Genomic DNA, 18,594 nt, shown 5'->3' with positions numbered 1-18,594 from the left:
ATAAAGTTTTTACAAGTTACAACTAAAAAGACAAAAAGCAGGGATCATACTTTGTTTATTTCCATTCTATTCTATTCTATTCCATTCTACAGTCATTTAGCGGATGCTTTTATCCAAAGCGACTATACGTCACGTGCACCCTCTGTCCAATAAGAACCCTTCCCAACCCACCGCTCTAAAGAGGAATTAAAAACGTGTTTCATCCAAACCTTCAGTCCGACTTATTATTTTCATGTAAACTCGTAGGAGAATACGTTAATTCCGAATTATTTTATTTCGAATTAAAAAACATCATGATGCCGTAACCATTGTAAGATATTTACGATATTTAACTGTAATTGTATATTTGCTATGAGGTTGACTTATTTTCCCCTAAAACCTCTTCTTGTATTTTTTACTATGAAGATTTTAAAAGCAACAGAAATCATGTCATTTCACCACCAGATGTGCGCACACAAATGCTGTTCACCTTTTAAATTGATAGCTGGTTTTCCGTAAGTTCCACCAAATCTCAGTGTTTTTGATTATCCAGTTTTTGATGAGGAAGAGAGGCGTTCTTAGTCAACAGTATTTCAGGTCTTTTAGGTTTTCATGTTTTGGTTTATTAAAGTTATGTCCTAAAATATCAGGGCTTAAAAATCATTTTACAATAGACCCAAAACCATAAAGAAAACATGCTTGACTAAAGAAATATGATCAGAAAGATGCCTGCTGAAAACGGAGAATAGGTTGAGCCTCCCAGGCAGCTCACTTTTAAAATGTCTTTGGTGCTGAATTGGCAGACACTTTGGTTTGGTTTGAATGTGGGTGTACATTACATAAACTCATATCTTCTTTAAATGAATGCATTAATTGTTCTGTATAAATCATAATTCTCACAACTTTGTTTCCGTAAGCAGCGGGAACATTTAACAAAAGATGTTAAACTTCAGGTCAGTTTTTTAAACATGATTGGTTAGTATGTAATAAAAGATGATCTGGTTGAGTGAGCACATCATGATAGTATATTTTCAGCTTTTTTAAAAGTATAGCTAGAGTGTTAGGAGAGTTAAAGTCCTGGGAAATGACTGCAGATTCCATCAGTCAGTGTTCACAGTCGAGCCAACATGGAGACTCTTCCCTGGTTTGTTTTCATCTCTTTCTGCTTGGTTATATTTCTGTGAACTGTTGATGGGAACTGAAAGGGCAGGGATTAGTGTCACGATCTTAAGCTCTGGATTTTAGAGCTATGATGTAAATATGTTTGTTTTATATTCAACAGGGAATAGGTCAAGTTCTCCAGTGTTTACACCATCACGGTGGCTGTTGTTCACACTGTGCAGGCTTGGAACATGTCCTTAAAGTTTTACTTAAGTGTTAAAGCCTTGACTCAATTTGTAGAAATAAACAGTTTAAATCTTAATGCTGTGATTTAATCAACTTCTTTTATAGGTTGCATGAGGGGATTGTGTTGGACTAAATTTAGAATAAAAATTGGTTGGATCTGACAGGAGATGTTTTGTGTTGTTGCTACATAACAGTAATAATCAAAATGTTAATCGATGCTAAACATTTTACACTTAATGCACAGTGTTAAACTGTCACAGCTGAGTAAAATGCCCCAGCAGGACATTTTTTACAATTTATTACAGTGAACCTGTCTTCAAACTGGATATTGTACTTTGTGTATGAGGACATTGAAGGCTCCCTCAGTATTGTTGCCCTTGGCAGCAGTTCAGAGAAGATAAACGCAGTTCAGCAGCACATCAGTTACAGGAACAATGGCTACGGTTAAATGATGTTTTTTAATTTAGAATTAAGGATTCAGAATTAAATAATACGGAATTAACGTATTCTCCTACAAGTTTACATGAAAATAATAATTCAGAATAGGAGTTTACACGAAACAAGTCCTCAATTAACTCCTCTTTAGCGCGTCGGGTTGGGAAGGGTTCTGATTGGACAGAGGCTGCACAGGATGTATGACGTATACCGGGAAGAAACAAAGTTAGCTCCCTGCTTCTCATTTTTTCAGTCGTAAGTTGTAAAAACTACTTAATAAGTACCAGTTTCGCCGCTATTTTTATTATAATTTTGAAATACCAGCTCAATACAAGCATACTACTTCACTTTTTGCAGCAACTGATAAGGAGTAGAAAGATAGACCACAGAACACGGGAGACAAAACAACGCGCGTCATCGGGACAGGACAAGGTAACAAGCATGTGCAGAATGACCGGAATTAACTTAGAGTGGAATTAAGGTTTACATAACAGAGGAATTTTTTTTTTTTTTTTTTTTTTTTAAATTTAAAAAAAAAAAAAAAAAAAAAGACAGAGGAATTAAATAGTTCGGAATTAAAATGCAGAATAAACTAGCCACTTATATCAGAATTAAGTTAAATTCCGAATATAAATTTGCATGAGGAATTAAGTGTTTACAAGATCATTTTTAATCAGTTTAAAGTGGAATTAACTTTTATTTGGAATTAAACAGGAATTAAAACTCTCATGTAAACGTAGCAAATGAAATGAAAGATGCTGAAGGAGGAAGCGGTTGTGTAACTGCTGTAATCTCAGATACACTGTTGTAATCATGTTCGGATGGTATTTGCATATTCTGTTGAGCAAAATTGGTGCTTTGTGAAACATCACAGCATTTTCTAGGAAACTGAGAAGTCATTGTGTTGCATTTTAAAAATTGCTACCCTGCAGGGTGAAGTTGGCATAAACTGGTGTAGTTGATTGAGAGGTCAGCCTACTCTGGAGTTTGCTGATTAAAAAGTCTGAGCTTTTAAATGTTTACCTTTCAAAAGCGATTGATACGAGGTGGTAAATTCCAGTTAATTAATTTCTCTCAAATCAACAGGTTAAAGACTTGTTCTTTGTTAGTTGTTTTGTGCATGCTGCTGTGACCTAGTTTAAATATTGGTGCCATGTCAGAAAGGTTTATCTGTGAGTGACTTGTGCATAGTTGCCCTTTCTTGCTTCTTTTGTGGCTTCCTTGTTTTTTTATGGGTCGATGGACACATTTTGCAATATGACAGATGGCAGTCGTAGTCATGCTGAAATCTGTGCATCCTGTTTTCATTCCAGTTTTTAATTTTTTCCTCAGAGTTCTGGGTTTCTGCTCCTATGACAGTTCTGTCAGTATTGGTTTGCTTATATTCCTGTCTGTGTGTCCACATTGAGAAGTTCACAGATTACAGGAAATTCTCTAGAATAATACTGAAAAACTGTCGTATCAGAAACAAAGCAGTGGAGCAAACGCTGATAATCTGGATTGATTTTTTTATTTTGCTTTTGAAATATTGCCAGTAGTCAGAAACAGGCCAAAATTTCTCCCTTTAATATTATACAATATAAATTTGATGAGTGTTTAAAAAAAAAAAAATGCAGTCTCACCAATGTCCCATTTCCACCATTGGGCACAGGTCAGTGTGGGAAGGGTTAGGAAGTATTTTTCTTCAGCATTTTACAAGGAACAGCTGGGAAGGTTGCCACAGTATCCAGTTCAATGCATCCTACTTTTCTGGGTTTCTCCAATTGGGGTCCCAATCTGAGTTTGATTAGCTTGATACACTGCAATCCCTTGATTTGTCAAGCGACTGGGCAGTATGAATAAAGCGGGAACAGTGTCATGTAGAGAAATATGGCAGATATTTTCGTCATTTAAAACCACATACTAGGAAGGAAGAGCAAAAGCTACTGGATGTCTGCCATTTTCCTCTTTTTGTTTCTATTTAGTGTCTTTTTTTTTGGGCACAGTAATTCAAGGAAGGCGTCACCAAGCTATAACGCAACAGTGTTACATACACGACACATTTATATCTAACCAACTAATAATCCATCTACCAGGTAAGAGTACCAAATGATCCTATTCCAAGATGGTCCTTTTTGGTGGAAGCGGGGCTAAATAGACTTCTCCTTCTACCCTCACTACATGCTTGCATCAACACTACATTTAATTTTTCATCATACTGACTTTGTCTGCACTTGCTTTAACAGCGGCTGTTAAAAACAGAAGCAAGGTGAGCACTGACTTGACTCATGAAATGTTGTGAACAGATATGTAATCAAGCTAACAGTCATCAAATTAATCCATCATGTCATGTGCTGTTCTAACACTAGGATGTGATATGCATTATCACAATCATGTTGCAACCAATCACATTTACGCTTACTTCACCAAGAGATGAAAAGTTTGGATATCAGTGTTTTGTGTTGAATGTGAGCTGCTCTGCTCATCTCATTAACCGCTCATATACCAAATTAAGACTGTGAGGTTAACTTTAGTTTCCTTTATTTAAACAAATTTTTTCTTTACCTGAACTTGAATGTTAAGCAGGATTCAATAGTTAAGAATATCTTTGCGTGGCCATTTAATTCTTGGCTGGTAGAGTTTCTGTGCATGTCCATCAGTAGCATATAGTTGCTCTCTGTGTAAGTTAATGAGAGTCCTGGTACAACACTGGATGCACATAATTATGTACTCTGTGCTAGAAGGGATGCCGCTCTCATGGGGTTGTGAACTCATTCAAATCATTAGTCACCTCACAGCAGTATGTGCAGTTTAATACACAATATTTCCTCTCGAGCTCCTCTTATTGTAGCAAAACCATTTTCTTATTCTGTGCACTCACATCTTAACCCATGTGGGGGTTTTATGTGTGTTTATTCATGTTGAAGACACATTCAGTTTTAATTTTATGTTCTCATAGCAAAGCGTTGTTTTTATTGGGGCTTTTTGTTGTACTTATCCAGTATGTTGCTAATCTGTGTGGTTATTTCTTCCCTCCTCTCTGCAGTGCCGTGGGTGTACAGCTGAAATCACATTTCCTGTTTTGTCATCAAAACTGGTTGTCTTTGTTGTACAGTATCTTTTCCACTCTGAATTTATTCAAGCAGAACTTGTGTTATTCCAATGTCTGTCTGACAATTTAGAGTTTGCCACAGTATAATCTGGTTTTAATTACCACATCTTTTGCATGAAAATGTTGTTTTTTGGTTCAGTGGCAAACTAATGTGGTTTTTTTGTGGGTTTTTTTTTTGTTTTTGTTTTTTTTTTTTTTAGAGTGGGCAGAAAAGTTATGACCAAAATGTACATGGTCCCAAAAATGTTATTGAAAATCTTGATCCCCACATTGTTTCTTCAAGTGTGGGCTGTGCTTGAAGTTTGATGTTGACGTTGCAGAGCTGTTGAGTTTCTTTATTAACAGGCCTGGAGTCAGTTGCACAAATCATTGTAGGATAATTGTGCAGAATTTATCTGGAATTTCTGCTGACTTCAATATGCTGAACCCACAACCAATGTTATTCCTGTTTTATTGCAACTGGTTGGCTCTTTTCATTACCGGTGTAAGGAAAGAACCACTAAAAACAAGCCACTTCACTTAAAAACATAAAAATGGCATGGATCTGTAATAACAAGCATGAGCCTGGATTTTTATTTTTGATGCATGAAAAACTACTCACTCACGTCTAGTCTAGATTTCTACCTTCACTGTGAACTTATAAAGATTATATCAGATATTGTTACTGGCCACCATGGAATTCATATTTACCTTATTTAGTCCTGTTTCCTGAGGAATAAAAGATGATAAAATGAGTCTTGTGCTTTTAACTAGTTTAACTCAGGTGAGCTGTAATATTTTCTTACTTAGATGACTGAAACATGGGCATTGCTCAGTCCACTTTGAACTGTCTTCTGCTGATCCAAAATTTAAGATGGATCCAAAACCTGGTTGACTTCTATCCAGAAGGCTTTTCTTGACATTTAAACTGTTCCCTCTTTTCTTTTTTCTTTTATAGGTGCTGATGAGCTTGTAGCATTGAAACTTTAAGGCCCTCTCAGGCTTTCCTTAAACTTCTATAGAAACACTATTTCTACAGGTTATCTTTTCCACAGATTGTCCCTGTTTGTTCTTATCTCTTGTTTACGTTAATATATCAGTATTTATTTAGTATGGATATGTGTATTACTTGTTTCTATATTAAATATGTTAAAACCTCCTTGTACTAATGGCATTTGCTCTTGACTGCAGCGTTTGTATGCAGTGATGTTTTCTGTAAGTGGAATTTGAGGTCATGATGTATTTTTTTCTTTAGGTCCTCAAAAAGTAAGACATTAATAGCAGAATCCTTTTTTTTTTTTTTTTTTTTTTTTTTTTTTTTAGCTGTTAGACCATTGTAATTTAATCAAGGCATTTATTTGAAAGACTCCATGGTTAATCTGCAAAGGAGCAGGCCAAGACACAGTTTAGACCGTTTGTGAATTACTTAATTATATCTTGCGCTTTATTTATCTCATTTTAACCCTGAGCCACTTTCTGACTCATGCCCATGTGTGGTTATGAAATTGCATGGTACTGCATCCACATAGTAGCATAATTGATTCCTGAAGCTGTATGTGAGATTTCTTGTGGGAGTAACACACTCCTACTATATCCTTCAAATTAAGAACAACTAAAATAAAATCCATATGCATTTCTGGTTGATTGATTTTGGAACGTCTCTCTCTGAGCTCTTGTATGTTTGTTTTCACTCTGTTCTTGTTTATAGCTCCTTGGTTCTAAGAAATATAGTCCTTTTTTCACAAAGCACCATGAGGAATTTGTGCACTAATGCATCTCTATGTGAAAGACAAAAATAACTTCAGGTTAGGGAAAGCATCCACAGGCCCAGTTAGTTTTTCTCTCAGGAGGGTAAAGACAATTCCCTGTAAATATTGTATATGTGTGTGTCTACATATGTATTTATATACACATGTATACACTGCTCAAGACAATTAAGGGAACGCTCCAACCACTCATCTTAGAAAAAATATGCCACTTGAAATCTTTATTCATTACATAGTGGAATGTGTTGAGCACAGACTCCACTTGTGGACGTGGGGCCCCTCATAGCACCCTCATGGAGTCTGTTGCTGACAGTTGGAGCAGAAACATGCACATCGGTGGCCTGTTGAAGATTATTTTGTTGGGCTCTGGTAGGGCTCCTTCTTGCGCGAAAGAGCAAAAATAGCGGTCCTGCTGCTGGTTTGTTGTCCTACAGTCCCCTTTCATGTCGCCTGGTTTACTGACCTGTCCCCCTGGTGTCTCCTCCATGTCCTCGACACTGTGCTGGGACACAGAAGACCTTCAAGCCACAGTGTGTGTGCATTAGTTTGTCATCCTGGATTAGCTGCACTACCTGAGCAATGTCTTTGGGTTCCACACACTGCCTCATGTTACCTCTAGTGGTCAGGGCACTGACAACATGCAAACAAAACCAAAAGTCACCCAGAAAGGATGAAAGCTGGAAAATAGCCCTAACTAGACCGATAGATATGCCAGACCTGTGACTATACATGAGTTACATGGTAATGAATCTGTTCATTTTGTTTTTGAGCAGAGTATATTTCTTTTTTTTCTTTTCTTTTTTTTTTAAACATTTTTTAATATTAAAGAAGGTATCTAGAGTATGTGAAAACCTTGAGCTTCAGTGGTGTCTGTGTTGATGAAAGGCAGAGCAGTTTGTCATTACAGCGCATGTTATGATGAAGGCATAATGAAGGATGCACTAGACAGCAAACTGGTTCACAGCTGAATGTTTTTTTTCATCCCCCTTTTAACCTGAGCAAAAACTCAAGTGTGAAAAAGAGCAAAGTGTTGATTTATATGTGCATCTCATTACTGTACGGTCGCCAGGCAACCAGCAAATATGTTTTTATACTACTGCTTTTGTAGGGATTAAACAAGTAATACATTTTGATAATTACGACCATCGAAGGGACTGTTGGATGAATTTTAGGAGCCACGTGAACTGCCTCCTTTTGTTTGCAGTGTACATGCAAAGTTTTAGAGGTGAAACAGGCCACCCTCCACATGTGCTTACACATGTACAGACCGGCATCACGGAGCTCACCAATAAAACCAGTTTTTCCATTTCGCAGCCGTGACTTCATGTATGCAAGCTGACAGAAATATTCTGTTTATGCTGTCAATAAGAACGAGTCACTTTCTATAATGTTTGGCACAATACTGCTGCACGCCTGCTCTTATGTTTTACTCTTAAAGTGATGCAAATATTTTTCCTTCACTAGGATCTGCAACAAAACCTTATTCAGATTTATTTCAATGGTTGAAACAGTCCATCAGCTGGTTTGACACATTTATAACACCTCTTTAATCATACAATATGCCACAAAAGTGTCATGCCAAAGTGACTTTTGGTTAAATAAAACCACCAAAAAAAGCTATTAAAAACCCTTCCTTGAAGATCCAGTCATGGTTTTATTCACTCCTCAAAGGACAGTAAAGCTTTGACTTTAGCACGGCAGCCCAAAGTTATGACACTCGGTCCTACACATGTCTACCACATACCACTATCAGGGAAGAAATGTGAGCCATCCATGTGTCATCTTAACACGGCCGCAGGGGTTTCATGGCCCTTTTATCCTTCTTGTTCTAGTTTGGTATTCAGTCTGCTCTTTCAGCTTGGGAATCCTTTTGAGATGTGATACTTTGGAAAACTGGCATTAAGGCAGAGCAGAGTACTAACAAGTCAGTTTTGTACAGTTACACATGGATATTAAGTTCACTCTGGGCAGCAGCCGCAGGTCTGACCTGCAGAGTTCAGTTGCATAAGCACTTTGTCAGCTGTCAACACCACTGGAACATTTTCACTATGTGTGAAATTCATTGTGAATATTTTGGCCACGCCTGACTGTGAGAGCTCTCAGCACCTCGCAGGTTTATGGGGTATCACCCAGTCAAATGTATATCGCTCAATAGGAACTCTCCACTATAACTCATCATGCCTTTACACCTATGTATGTGTGTGTGTCGTTTATTAAATTCGGTTTTAAATTTTAAATCGCTTGTTTTGTCCTGCAAAGAGACCTTTGGTAGTTTCCTCGAGTTTATTTTGGCAATCAGTCATGTTGGACTTGTAGTTTTAATGTAAATTATGAGCCGTTAATCACTTGATGAGGGTTACCAAATAGTTGTTGGTCTTTGTTTGTTACATAACATTTTATTGATATTCTTAGCAGAATATGCGGGTAGTTTTCCTCTGTGTTACCAGATCAGTGGAATAAACTGTTTTTACCTGCATTCAGCGGATCTATGAGGTGTCTAAAAGCTTCTCACTTTGTTTTGCCTCAGTTTGTTTCAGAGCTGCATTCATCTACCAAGATCTCTTCCTAAGGTTGTATATAATTTGCCTTTAGATAAAGGTTGCACGTCAGCAGTCCGCACAGCAGTGTTTATGGTGCATGCAGGCATGTGCGACAGTGCTTCAAAAAGCAAAGGCATTACCTCGTGCCACCCTGTGTTTGCTCAATTAAAGGTTATCATTTTGATTCAGTCAACACCTAAATTGAAATACAAGTAGATTAAATATAAAAAGGGTTTTGGTCAGCTGTAAGAAGAGATGTGCATTGTTGCTTTTATTTACAAGTCACAGCACTTGCAATGAATGAAATTATATTCACTGTTCCTGACCCAAATATTTTACTTTATTTACTACATTTAACACTTGATCTGCTAAATGAACTTTAGTGTTTTGTCTTAGTTTATTGGTAACTTCATGACAACACTCTTTAGACTGAAACAGTCCACGCTTCACAGAAACCATCATCGCTTCAAGCCAACACTGTAAGAATCATCAATCCCTGTAATCGTTAACAGCTATTTATAAAAGTTCTGCCAGATATTGTAAAACACAGGATCTTCCTCTTTATGCACTTTGAATTTATCAAAAGTCTTTGTATGTTTTAAATCAAGAGTCCTAACAAACGTTCCTCCCCTGCAAGTCAACGTCAGAGTGAAATGTCCGTCTAATTCATGTTATTTGACGCCTTTACCCTTCAGTGTCATCAGCTGTCATAGGCAGAATATATATTAGTGCAACCCCAGAACCGTTGGGGTATCTGGCTGTTCAGCTGTTGTAAATCAGACTGATGGCTGCAAGGGGTGGGTGCGGCTTCACCTCAGCTGTAACGGCTTTCCGTGGCTTCAAAAAGTCTTGAGTGTGTTCAGCGATGACCTGCTGCTGTGCTGGAACACAGCATCACTGTACAGTGTGTCAGCGTGTTTTCTGGATGGCTGCCAGATGCTGTTTATAGCTTAGCTGGGGTTAAGTTTGACAGCTCTAATAACCCTGGACGCTCTCACTGCCTAATCCATAAAAGGCTTTGTGATCAAAGCTGAGAATGACTGAGTCGCCTTTGTGTGGCATACATTGGTCTATTGTGTCTGTCTGCCTCTTAATCATGCAGGTTAGTTAGATAGGTATTATTATGCAATAAATCAAAACGTCTGAGGCTGTTTTGTTGTGTTATTTGACCTTTTTAACTAGGTTTTGGATCAGCTACGAATGCCCAAATAAAGAATCAGTCACACACATTTGCTTTGTTTCTCTATGTCCATCTCAGCAGATTGAATCCCGCTTTTCACAGCAGTAAACGAGTGTGTTTCCTCCTTTTGTTCCAGATGCCCCCTCCACGGAGCAGCAGGAACTGTTCACCCAGAAACTCCAGCAGTGCTGCATGCTCTTTGACTTCTTTGACTCAGTGACGGACCTGAAGAGCAAAGAGATCAAGAGGGCCACACTCAATGAGCTGGTGGACTTTGTTTCCACTAACAGAGGCGTGCTGGTGGAGTCTTCATACCCAGAGATAACTAATATGGTGAGAATGTTCACATGTGTTTGAGCTTATTTGTGTGTGTCTGAATGTCTTTAGCCCTTTTAGATTCAGCAAATAGACCAACGCTACGGGCAAAGCAACATCATGACCTAATTCTCAAGTGTCAGGTAAAGCACTAATACCAGTGTTTAATATTTAACAGCAAACAACGCTCTTCTGTGTCACTAACTTACTCTGTACTTGATCAGGATTAAAAAATGGAGTCTGATCTCGTGTCTAGACAGTGTATGAAATGTCAGCAGCACGTGTCGTACACGCTGCCACCATCACACAATATGCCCGGCTACACTTGTTATAATAAAGCCCAAAGTCAGCACAAGAAGAACACAAAATCGTCACCGATGTCACGCTGATTTCATGAAAGCACAATAAAACAGCATTTCCAGTCACCAAGTAGAGTCTAATCTAAGAATTGCTGCAATCTCCTGTCCACCACAGGAATATGGTGCAGAGCTGTTATTCTATGAGATAAGGCATGTAATTATGATCCTGCTGGTTTTGACACTGTGCCATCACCATTTGGTCGCATTACATTTGGTTACTCTGAAAGGCACTAATGGTGAAAACTTGCACAATTACAGTCCATATGTAGAGTTAAGACGAATAAAACTTTATTAGTAATACATTACATTTCAATACGGAAAATCATAATTTAATAACATACACTACTCACAAAAAGTTAGGGATATTTGGCTTTCAGGTGAAATTTATGGAAAATGCAATATGTTCATGCTACAGTGATATAATATCATAAAAGTAAGACATTTAAGTAGAAGGATGCACTACTGATTTCCTCATCTCAAAAAATTCATTCAACACAAAAGGTAACAACAATGGTAGTTACACCACAACAAAAAATTTGAACGTCTCCATATCTCGTCATGTGCCCTTGAGCATCAATTACAGCTTGACAACGACGTCTCATGCTGTCCACAAGGCAACTTATTGCCTGCTGAGGCATGGCATCCCACTCTTCTTGAAGGGCAGCCCTCAGGTCATTGAGGTTCTGGGGTGCAGGGTCTCGAGCCTCTACACGACGGCTCAGCTGATCCCACAGGTTTTCAATGGGATTCAGGTCTGGAGAGAGTGCAGGCCATTCCATTTGAGGTACACCAGTCTCCAACAGCCGTTCCCTGATGATGCGGCCTCGATGAGCAGGAGCATTGTCGTCCATGAAGATGAAATTAGGCCTGTGCTGTTCATGTAGCGGCACAATCACTGGATTAATGATGTTATTCAGGTAGTATGGGCTTGTCACTGTACCATTCACAAAGTGTAGGGCAGTTCTGTACCAAGTGGACACCCCTGCCCACACTGTAACACCGCCACCACCAAAAGCTCGCCTGGTGACAACAGTGGCTGATGCATAGCGCTCTCCCTGACGTCTCCAACATCGTTGCCGGCCATCATTTCTGCTCAGTGTGAATCGACTTTCATCAGAGAACAGCACTGAGGCCAACTGGTTCCTCGTCCAGCGTAAATGCTCCCTGGCCCATGCAAGACGATGATGCCTGTGCCTGGTGGTGTGGTCAGGTACCCGTGCAGGTCGTCTAGCACGCAGACCACGCTGATGGAAACGGTTTCGAATGGTCTGACGTGACACTTGGGTGCCTCTCACCTCTCTTAAACGTGCCTGGAGTTGAGTGGCATTCATCATCCGGTTTCTCAGGGCAGTATTCACAATGTAGCGGTCATCAGCACGGGATGTGGCCAAAGGACGTCCACTTCTAGGCCTTTCTGTGACTCTTCCAGTCTCTCTATCTCTGTTGCAACCTGCTGATGACACTCTGTGACACTCCAAGCTCAGTGGCCACTTCTGTCTGAGAACGTCCTGTTTGAAGCATCGCAACGGCAAGGGACTGTTCCATTGTTAGGTGTCGTCTTGGTCTCATGATGTCAAAATGTGAACAGCATGATGAGGACAACTGTTTAAACACCAGCTCTAATTGAACCAGGACATTTATTGGTCAATTCAAGGATCACACACCTGCCGTGATTTTTGCCGTTAAGCTCCTTGTTAGACAACAGCAACTTGTGCAAAATTTATTGAAACATTTAACAGTTGGACGTGCATTTAAAAGGTTAGAGAAGATTACATTAAGTTCACCTGTACAGGTTTGAATGCATTTTAGGCTTGTTGTGAAATTTCACCCAAAAGCTGAATATTCCTAACTTTTTGTGAATCGTGTAATTAAAGAATGACTTAATGGCATTAACATTTATTAACATGTTATATGGTATTGTTATGAATAGTGGCTGATCATTTAATGAAGTTTTTTTTTTTTAATTTATCTCAAACACATATACAATACAAATGAAGGATGCACATTTGTGTAACATATGTTGTTTGAGAAGGAGCAGAAGGAAGCCCAAGGTTTATTTAAATTCTACTCCTTATTTATAGTCTTGAATTTTCACAGTTATATGACTATACACAGTTTACATACTGAAAGTCATCAGCCGGATGGCAAAATATAAAGCAGCAAAATAAATCATGAATTTTCTTCTTTTACAAAAAAAATCTTGTACATTTTTTTAAACTGAATAAAGTTTTTACATAATTTTAAATCATCACTTAGTCCATTCCATAAAGTTACTCCATAAATGAAAAGACATCTGCTTTTGAGGGCGGTGCGTGCGTATGGTTTCTGTAACGTAGTTTTACCTCAGATTGTACACAGCAACTCTTTCTTTAAACACCTTTTGTTTATTATGTGTCATCTTTTTTACTTTGAACTTTGAACATAAATTGAGCTATTTTAAACTGAACCAAGTCACAAAATTTGAGGCAAAGTGCTTCCAAAATATTTTGTATGATCTATATAACCTGTATGATTGATAACCCTTATGGTCCTGTTCTGTAGAATAACTAAATCTAATTTATCAGAATTTGAGATATTGTTAAACACAGAATTGTTCTCATTGTGGACTAAATGTGTTATTCTGGTCAAACTTATGTTTTTTGTTTTTTTTATCCTCAGTGCTAATTTCAGGTGTTTCAGAGGGTTGCGTTAAACCTCTGCATGCTACTTTGTTGTAGAACCTGCTCAAAGCTGAAACGGATACAGCTATAGTGTCACTATTGTACATGCATTGCTTATATATTGTGCAGCCTGAAGATTTGGCCATTAAAGTAAAAACAAACAAACTTCTGTAAAATGCAAAACACAACCTAAAGAGCTTCTGTGTAGTAGTTATTGCATGACTCCTTAAGAGTTTACTCCTGTTCAGCTTGATATGATTTGACAGTTCCTACTCTCTGATTATTCTGTTGGTATTATAATGATAAATGAAGAATGTCGTGCGTTACACCCTACCGGTGTTGCACAACACGTGCTTCCTCTGCTGCAACAACCACTGCCACATCAAGCTCAAAATTTACTGCACGTCTCTTTTATGCCATAATAGAGTTGCAAAGCTTAGCCATAAAGTCTGCTTCAGTTTAAATAATCTGCTCTGAAAGGGACCATAAATATACATGCAGCGAGGTCAGGCTCTAAAATCACCAACTTTCCACTAACCGACAACAACAACAAGTTGATGCCATTATAGGCTTTGTAATAAGCAGGAAATGATCAACCTGGACTGAAATGTCTCAATCTTGTCACTCAACAAGTCTGCAATATGAAATGATTTGCTTGAGTTTGCATAAATGTACATCATATATAACTTGAGGATAAACCCTTCAAAATTCCTTTAACCGGTCTTGTATGGATTTGTACTCCTGCAGCTTCCTCCCACAGTACAACAGTGACTCATGTGAAGCATTTAGAAGACAACAGTCAGGGCTGCAGTGATTCACTCCACAATGAAGATTATCATGATGGATGTCAGTTATCACATCCTCAGATGAGTCAAGGAGTCTGTAGATTACTAATGGGTTGTAGGCAGCAATTCATGTCATGCCTCACAACTATTGATTAAAGAATTCTGCTTCCCTCTTTATTGATTTTAAGGTGGTCTGCAGCACAGTTCGGTATCACCTGGCAATAAAAGCCCAAGCAAGATGAGCAATGACGGAAAAACGTCCTTACACCAGATGGCTTTGCTCAGAGGAATGATTTTGTTTCTTTCATATTACTCTCATTTAGAAAGGTAGAGTAAGAAATAAAGTATTCTTATTTCAGCTTATTTCAACTGCTGACCACCATTGATCAGGTTGCATAATATTGACATTGATGCAGACCGCTGTGTTTGTTTTGCTGTTATTTGCCACAGAACGGCCATTTTAGACATAACTTAAAGGGGTGCTATTATGGTATTTCGAGTTTTCTGAGCTTTCTACAGTGTTACAGTGTTGAATCCTCATCAGACATGTTAACGGCACTGTTTTTTATCACCTAAACGCATGTTTGAGTTTGAGTTTGAGTTCCAGCACTCTCTCCGTTCGGTTTCCATGGCGACGAAAAATGCATCGTTTTAGAGAGTTTTTTCTACTTGGAAATCCTTGTGACGTCCCGGGGGATAAGGTTCGGTGATTGGTTACCTTCTACTGGTTAACAAGGGCATGTAAAAATACATCAGGCGGGTGGAAAACATTGGATAAAGTTATTTCCAACGATGGCTGGTGAGTTTACCAAAGAGAGACGTCCTGCTGCATTCGTTGCTGTGGGTTGCTGTTTTCCACTTTGTTTTCAGGGTCTGATTCAGGTTCCAACATATAGGGCTGTATGCTATGTGTTGACATTGTATTTTGTTTTTTTATTGAGTTCATATTAGCCTAATCCTTCTGTTTATGAGATATTACAATGACGGCGAAAGCAGGTGCGGTGCGCGCTCCCGATGTAGTGCAGTGGCGGGAGGCGGGGCTTAATGCGGAAGAGTCTCAATCCACTCGTTTTGCCCACAGGCTGATCTGACAGCCTACGGAGAGGGTCGGTCTGGAGTAAATAAAGCGATTTGTGGCATTAACTCAATCAATCCCAGCCCTTCTGGTCTCAGAAATAAAAATAAATTAGCCTGAAATGCGCATAATAGTTCCACTTTAAGGTAAAGAGGGAGCTGTTTGATTTTGGTGCATTCTGCACTTCTGCCATTAGTTTAACTTTGTTTGTCAGAAGAGTTGAGAACTTGGCCCAGTTCTTTGAGTTCTTTGCGACAAATATTCTGGGATTTATTGTTCTTGTATTTTAACAAAGGGACTATTAAGTGGAGGGAATCGAGTACTACCTGGCAACACCAGCTTCCAACTGAACTCGCAGCTATCGGACTAGCACGTATCTATGTCCTCTGCTGCTGGATTTGATGCTTGTCTTGTTCTCACTCTCATTTGTAAGTCGGATAATAGTCTCTACTGAATGAATAGAAGAGAATAAAGAGCCAACAATCCATCTGCTAATTAATTTAAATTAAGATACATCTGTAAACTCCTCTTTCAAGCCTGATATGAAAAGTATGTTTTTAAAGTTCTGTAATTTACATATTTATGAAGTTGAAATCTTATTAGTTTTAATTACCCGTTTCTATCTGTAGTCAAGCCAAGTTGAAATAAAAGAAGAAATATAGTTGTAAGTTACTGGTGATAAATGTGTCAATTTAATCAGAAAATTCTTATTCTGAAACTCTTATTATTTTTATTATTCTTAAGCAATTTCTAGTTTTAAAAATGCCTTTTTTCTAAGGAAATACAATATATCTTGTTTTATCCAGCTTTTGCACCAGTCTCAGCTTGTTTATAATGACCTGAAAGTCATGTTTATAAAATCTTTTGCTAGTTGCAGTCCAAAGCAGCTTAAAGACTAGTACCATATTGTGTAATCTAACCAAATAAATCCAATAAATCTGTGCTTTTATGTTGTAGTTGATTCCACAATCATTCATTCATTTGTCAAACATAATGCAACAGAAAACCTGCAGCCATCCAAATGTGTGAATGAGAACTTGGAGCTGTTTAGAAAAAAGGAGAAAAAAAATGCAATTGAAACATGATGTTTTCAGTCTAGCTGACTAATAAAAATGTAAGCCAGGGGTGCCCAGCTCCAGTCCTCGAGGGCCACATTCCTGTAGGTTTTCCATGTATCCCTGTTCCAACACACCTGACTCAAACTAATACTGTAGAATTTCATTGGCTGTTGGATCTATTTAATGGAAGCCGGGTGTGTTGTAACATGGACAACCTGCAGAATAGCAGCCCTCTGGATCTGACTTTAGGAACCCCTGAAGTAAATACTGATGTGAATTAGATTTAATTACTGTAAATGATTAAATGACTATCAAAGCCACAAAAGGTTTTTAATATACCTGAAACAATGTCCTACTGGTGCACGGACGCTCTCTGAAGAGGAACATAAAGCCCAGTTCAGAGCTCTGCTACCAGGTTTCTCAGTGAGGTTAGACAAACGGCAGCTCTGCTGTCAGAAAGCTGGCTTGATGATGGCTCTCTCGGATACTCTATGCTTGGGATCACATGACAATGAAGAGATAAGTGCTTTAAGTGCTGTCCATTATTCTGTTGCAGTGCAGGCTGCTTTGATCGCTGAGGTTGTCAGGAGTACAAACAGCGAGAGGGGCTTTGCTTCTGTTATGAAAGCTATAATTAGTGATACTTGTACATTAAAGAAAAACCCTGATCTCTGCAGCTTTCATTAACTTCTTTATTATATGTTATGGATAAACGCAGACACTAGTTTTGCTAAAAAAAAAAAAAATTAAAAAAAAGCGCGACAGTGATAGAATTCTCCTTTTTATTTCAGTTTTTTTTTTCCCCCCCCCCCCCCAAAGCAAACCTTGATGCATCCTCCTTTCAATTGAGCTGTTGCTAGGTGTTGGTTGCCATCTCCTATAGAGTGTGAAGGCTTCAGCTACCTGAACATAGACCGGTTTCACCTGCAGAGCTGCTATTTTCAGGACAATCCGTTCTGAATCCTCCTACATCTTCTTCACATACAAACTGTTTCCTTTTTCCCCTCATGAAAATATCTCACGCACCTCCCATGTTTGCCATCCTCCCACAATGTTTTCACTTGGTTTTCACAACTGTAGTTATTTCTCAATATTTTGAAGTGACTTGGGAAATTAAAAAAGCGTGCCTGATGCTGGTGTATTATGTAATCTACTATGCTTGGTGTAAGGTGAAGATGAAGTGAAGGTGTGTTTTTATAATGGTTATGTAATAGTTGGGTCTCGCCAGACTTTAATGTGGCGCATCTTATGCCCCAGATGGCGACCCGATCTAGGATGTGGGGTTTTCTTCTGGCGTACATAGCTTTAATGCACAGAATTGTGGGATTGATCCACCATTTTGGGGGGAACCGTGATAGGTTTCATGCACTTAAGCGGTGTCCGTCGTTTTCATTTTTTACTTTATTTCAAATTTCTAATGAGTATTTTATATTTTCAGCTTTCCATTTAGTTGCGTACTCGGCAGAAGCCACAGGTCAGCGCTCAGAAGGAAATTAAACACAAAGTTTTTGTTTTCTGGCTCTGAGGCAGTGCAGTGATGAACATGTCACAGAGAAACTGTGGCCTTATGCTGAAACTTTGTGTTTTTGATATAAAGGTCTGTTTGGGCTTCATGTGAGCAGACGTACAGCTAGATGGAGGGGATGTTGAGTAAACCGGTGAGGCGGTACACCTGAGAATTCATCAAGAAATGCTGTGGATTTAAGATTTTAAATGAAACTACTGATGTGGTACCGATGTACTATAGATGTACCGATGTGACCCGGTTATCTGGAGATGAGAACATCATTTTCCACCTCAAGATCATGACATTTTCCAGTGTTCTTCAGCCAGACATTCAGTCAGAACATTGAATGTTTACTCTTTTTTTTATTTTTCAGAAGTTACAAACTGCTATAATCATTAGATTCTCTTCAGTTTTCTAGTTTCTTTTATTGTAATTAATGCATATATTTCCACATGTTTTGTCTTCTTTTGATATTCTTACTGCAGATAAAACTGGACTCGAACGCAGCTTGTGATACA

At 38.5% G+C, this 18,594-nt stretch overlaps 1 protein-coding gene across 2 annotated transcripts in view; it reads left to right on the top strand.

Annotated features, from left to right (window-relative positions):
• The window catches only part of ppp2r5a (protein phosphatase 2, regulatory subunit B', alpha isoform), a 48,962-nt gene that overhangs the window by 13,913 nt on the left and 16,455 nt on the right, over window positions 1-18,594 (top strand). The window contains exons 2-3 of one of the 2 annotated variants that reach the window (XM_079255423.1): window positions 9,125-9,167; window positions 10,454-10,650. In XM_079255423.1, the coding sequence (XP_079111549.1) occupies window positions 10,510-10,650 (141 nt within the window). In that variant the 5' untranslated portion in view covers window positions 9,125-9,167; window positions 10,454-10,509. The remainder of the gene's footprint in view (window positions 1-9,124; window positions 9,168-10,453; window positions 10,651-18,594) is intronic. The other variant, XM_079255424.1, reaches the window with a different exon arrangement.

The sequence above is a fragment of the Telmatherina bonti genome (genome assembly GCF_933228915.1).
Source record: "Telmatherina bonti genome assembly, chromosome: 16".
NCBI classification, from domain to species: Eukaryota; Metazoa; Chordata; class Actinopteri; order Atheriniformes; family Telmatherinidae; genus Telmatherina; species Telmatherina bonti.
Note: the sequence above shows the minus strand (reverse complement) of the source record. Positions and strands in the feature narration are given on the sequence as shown.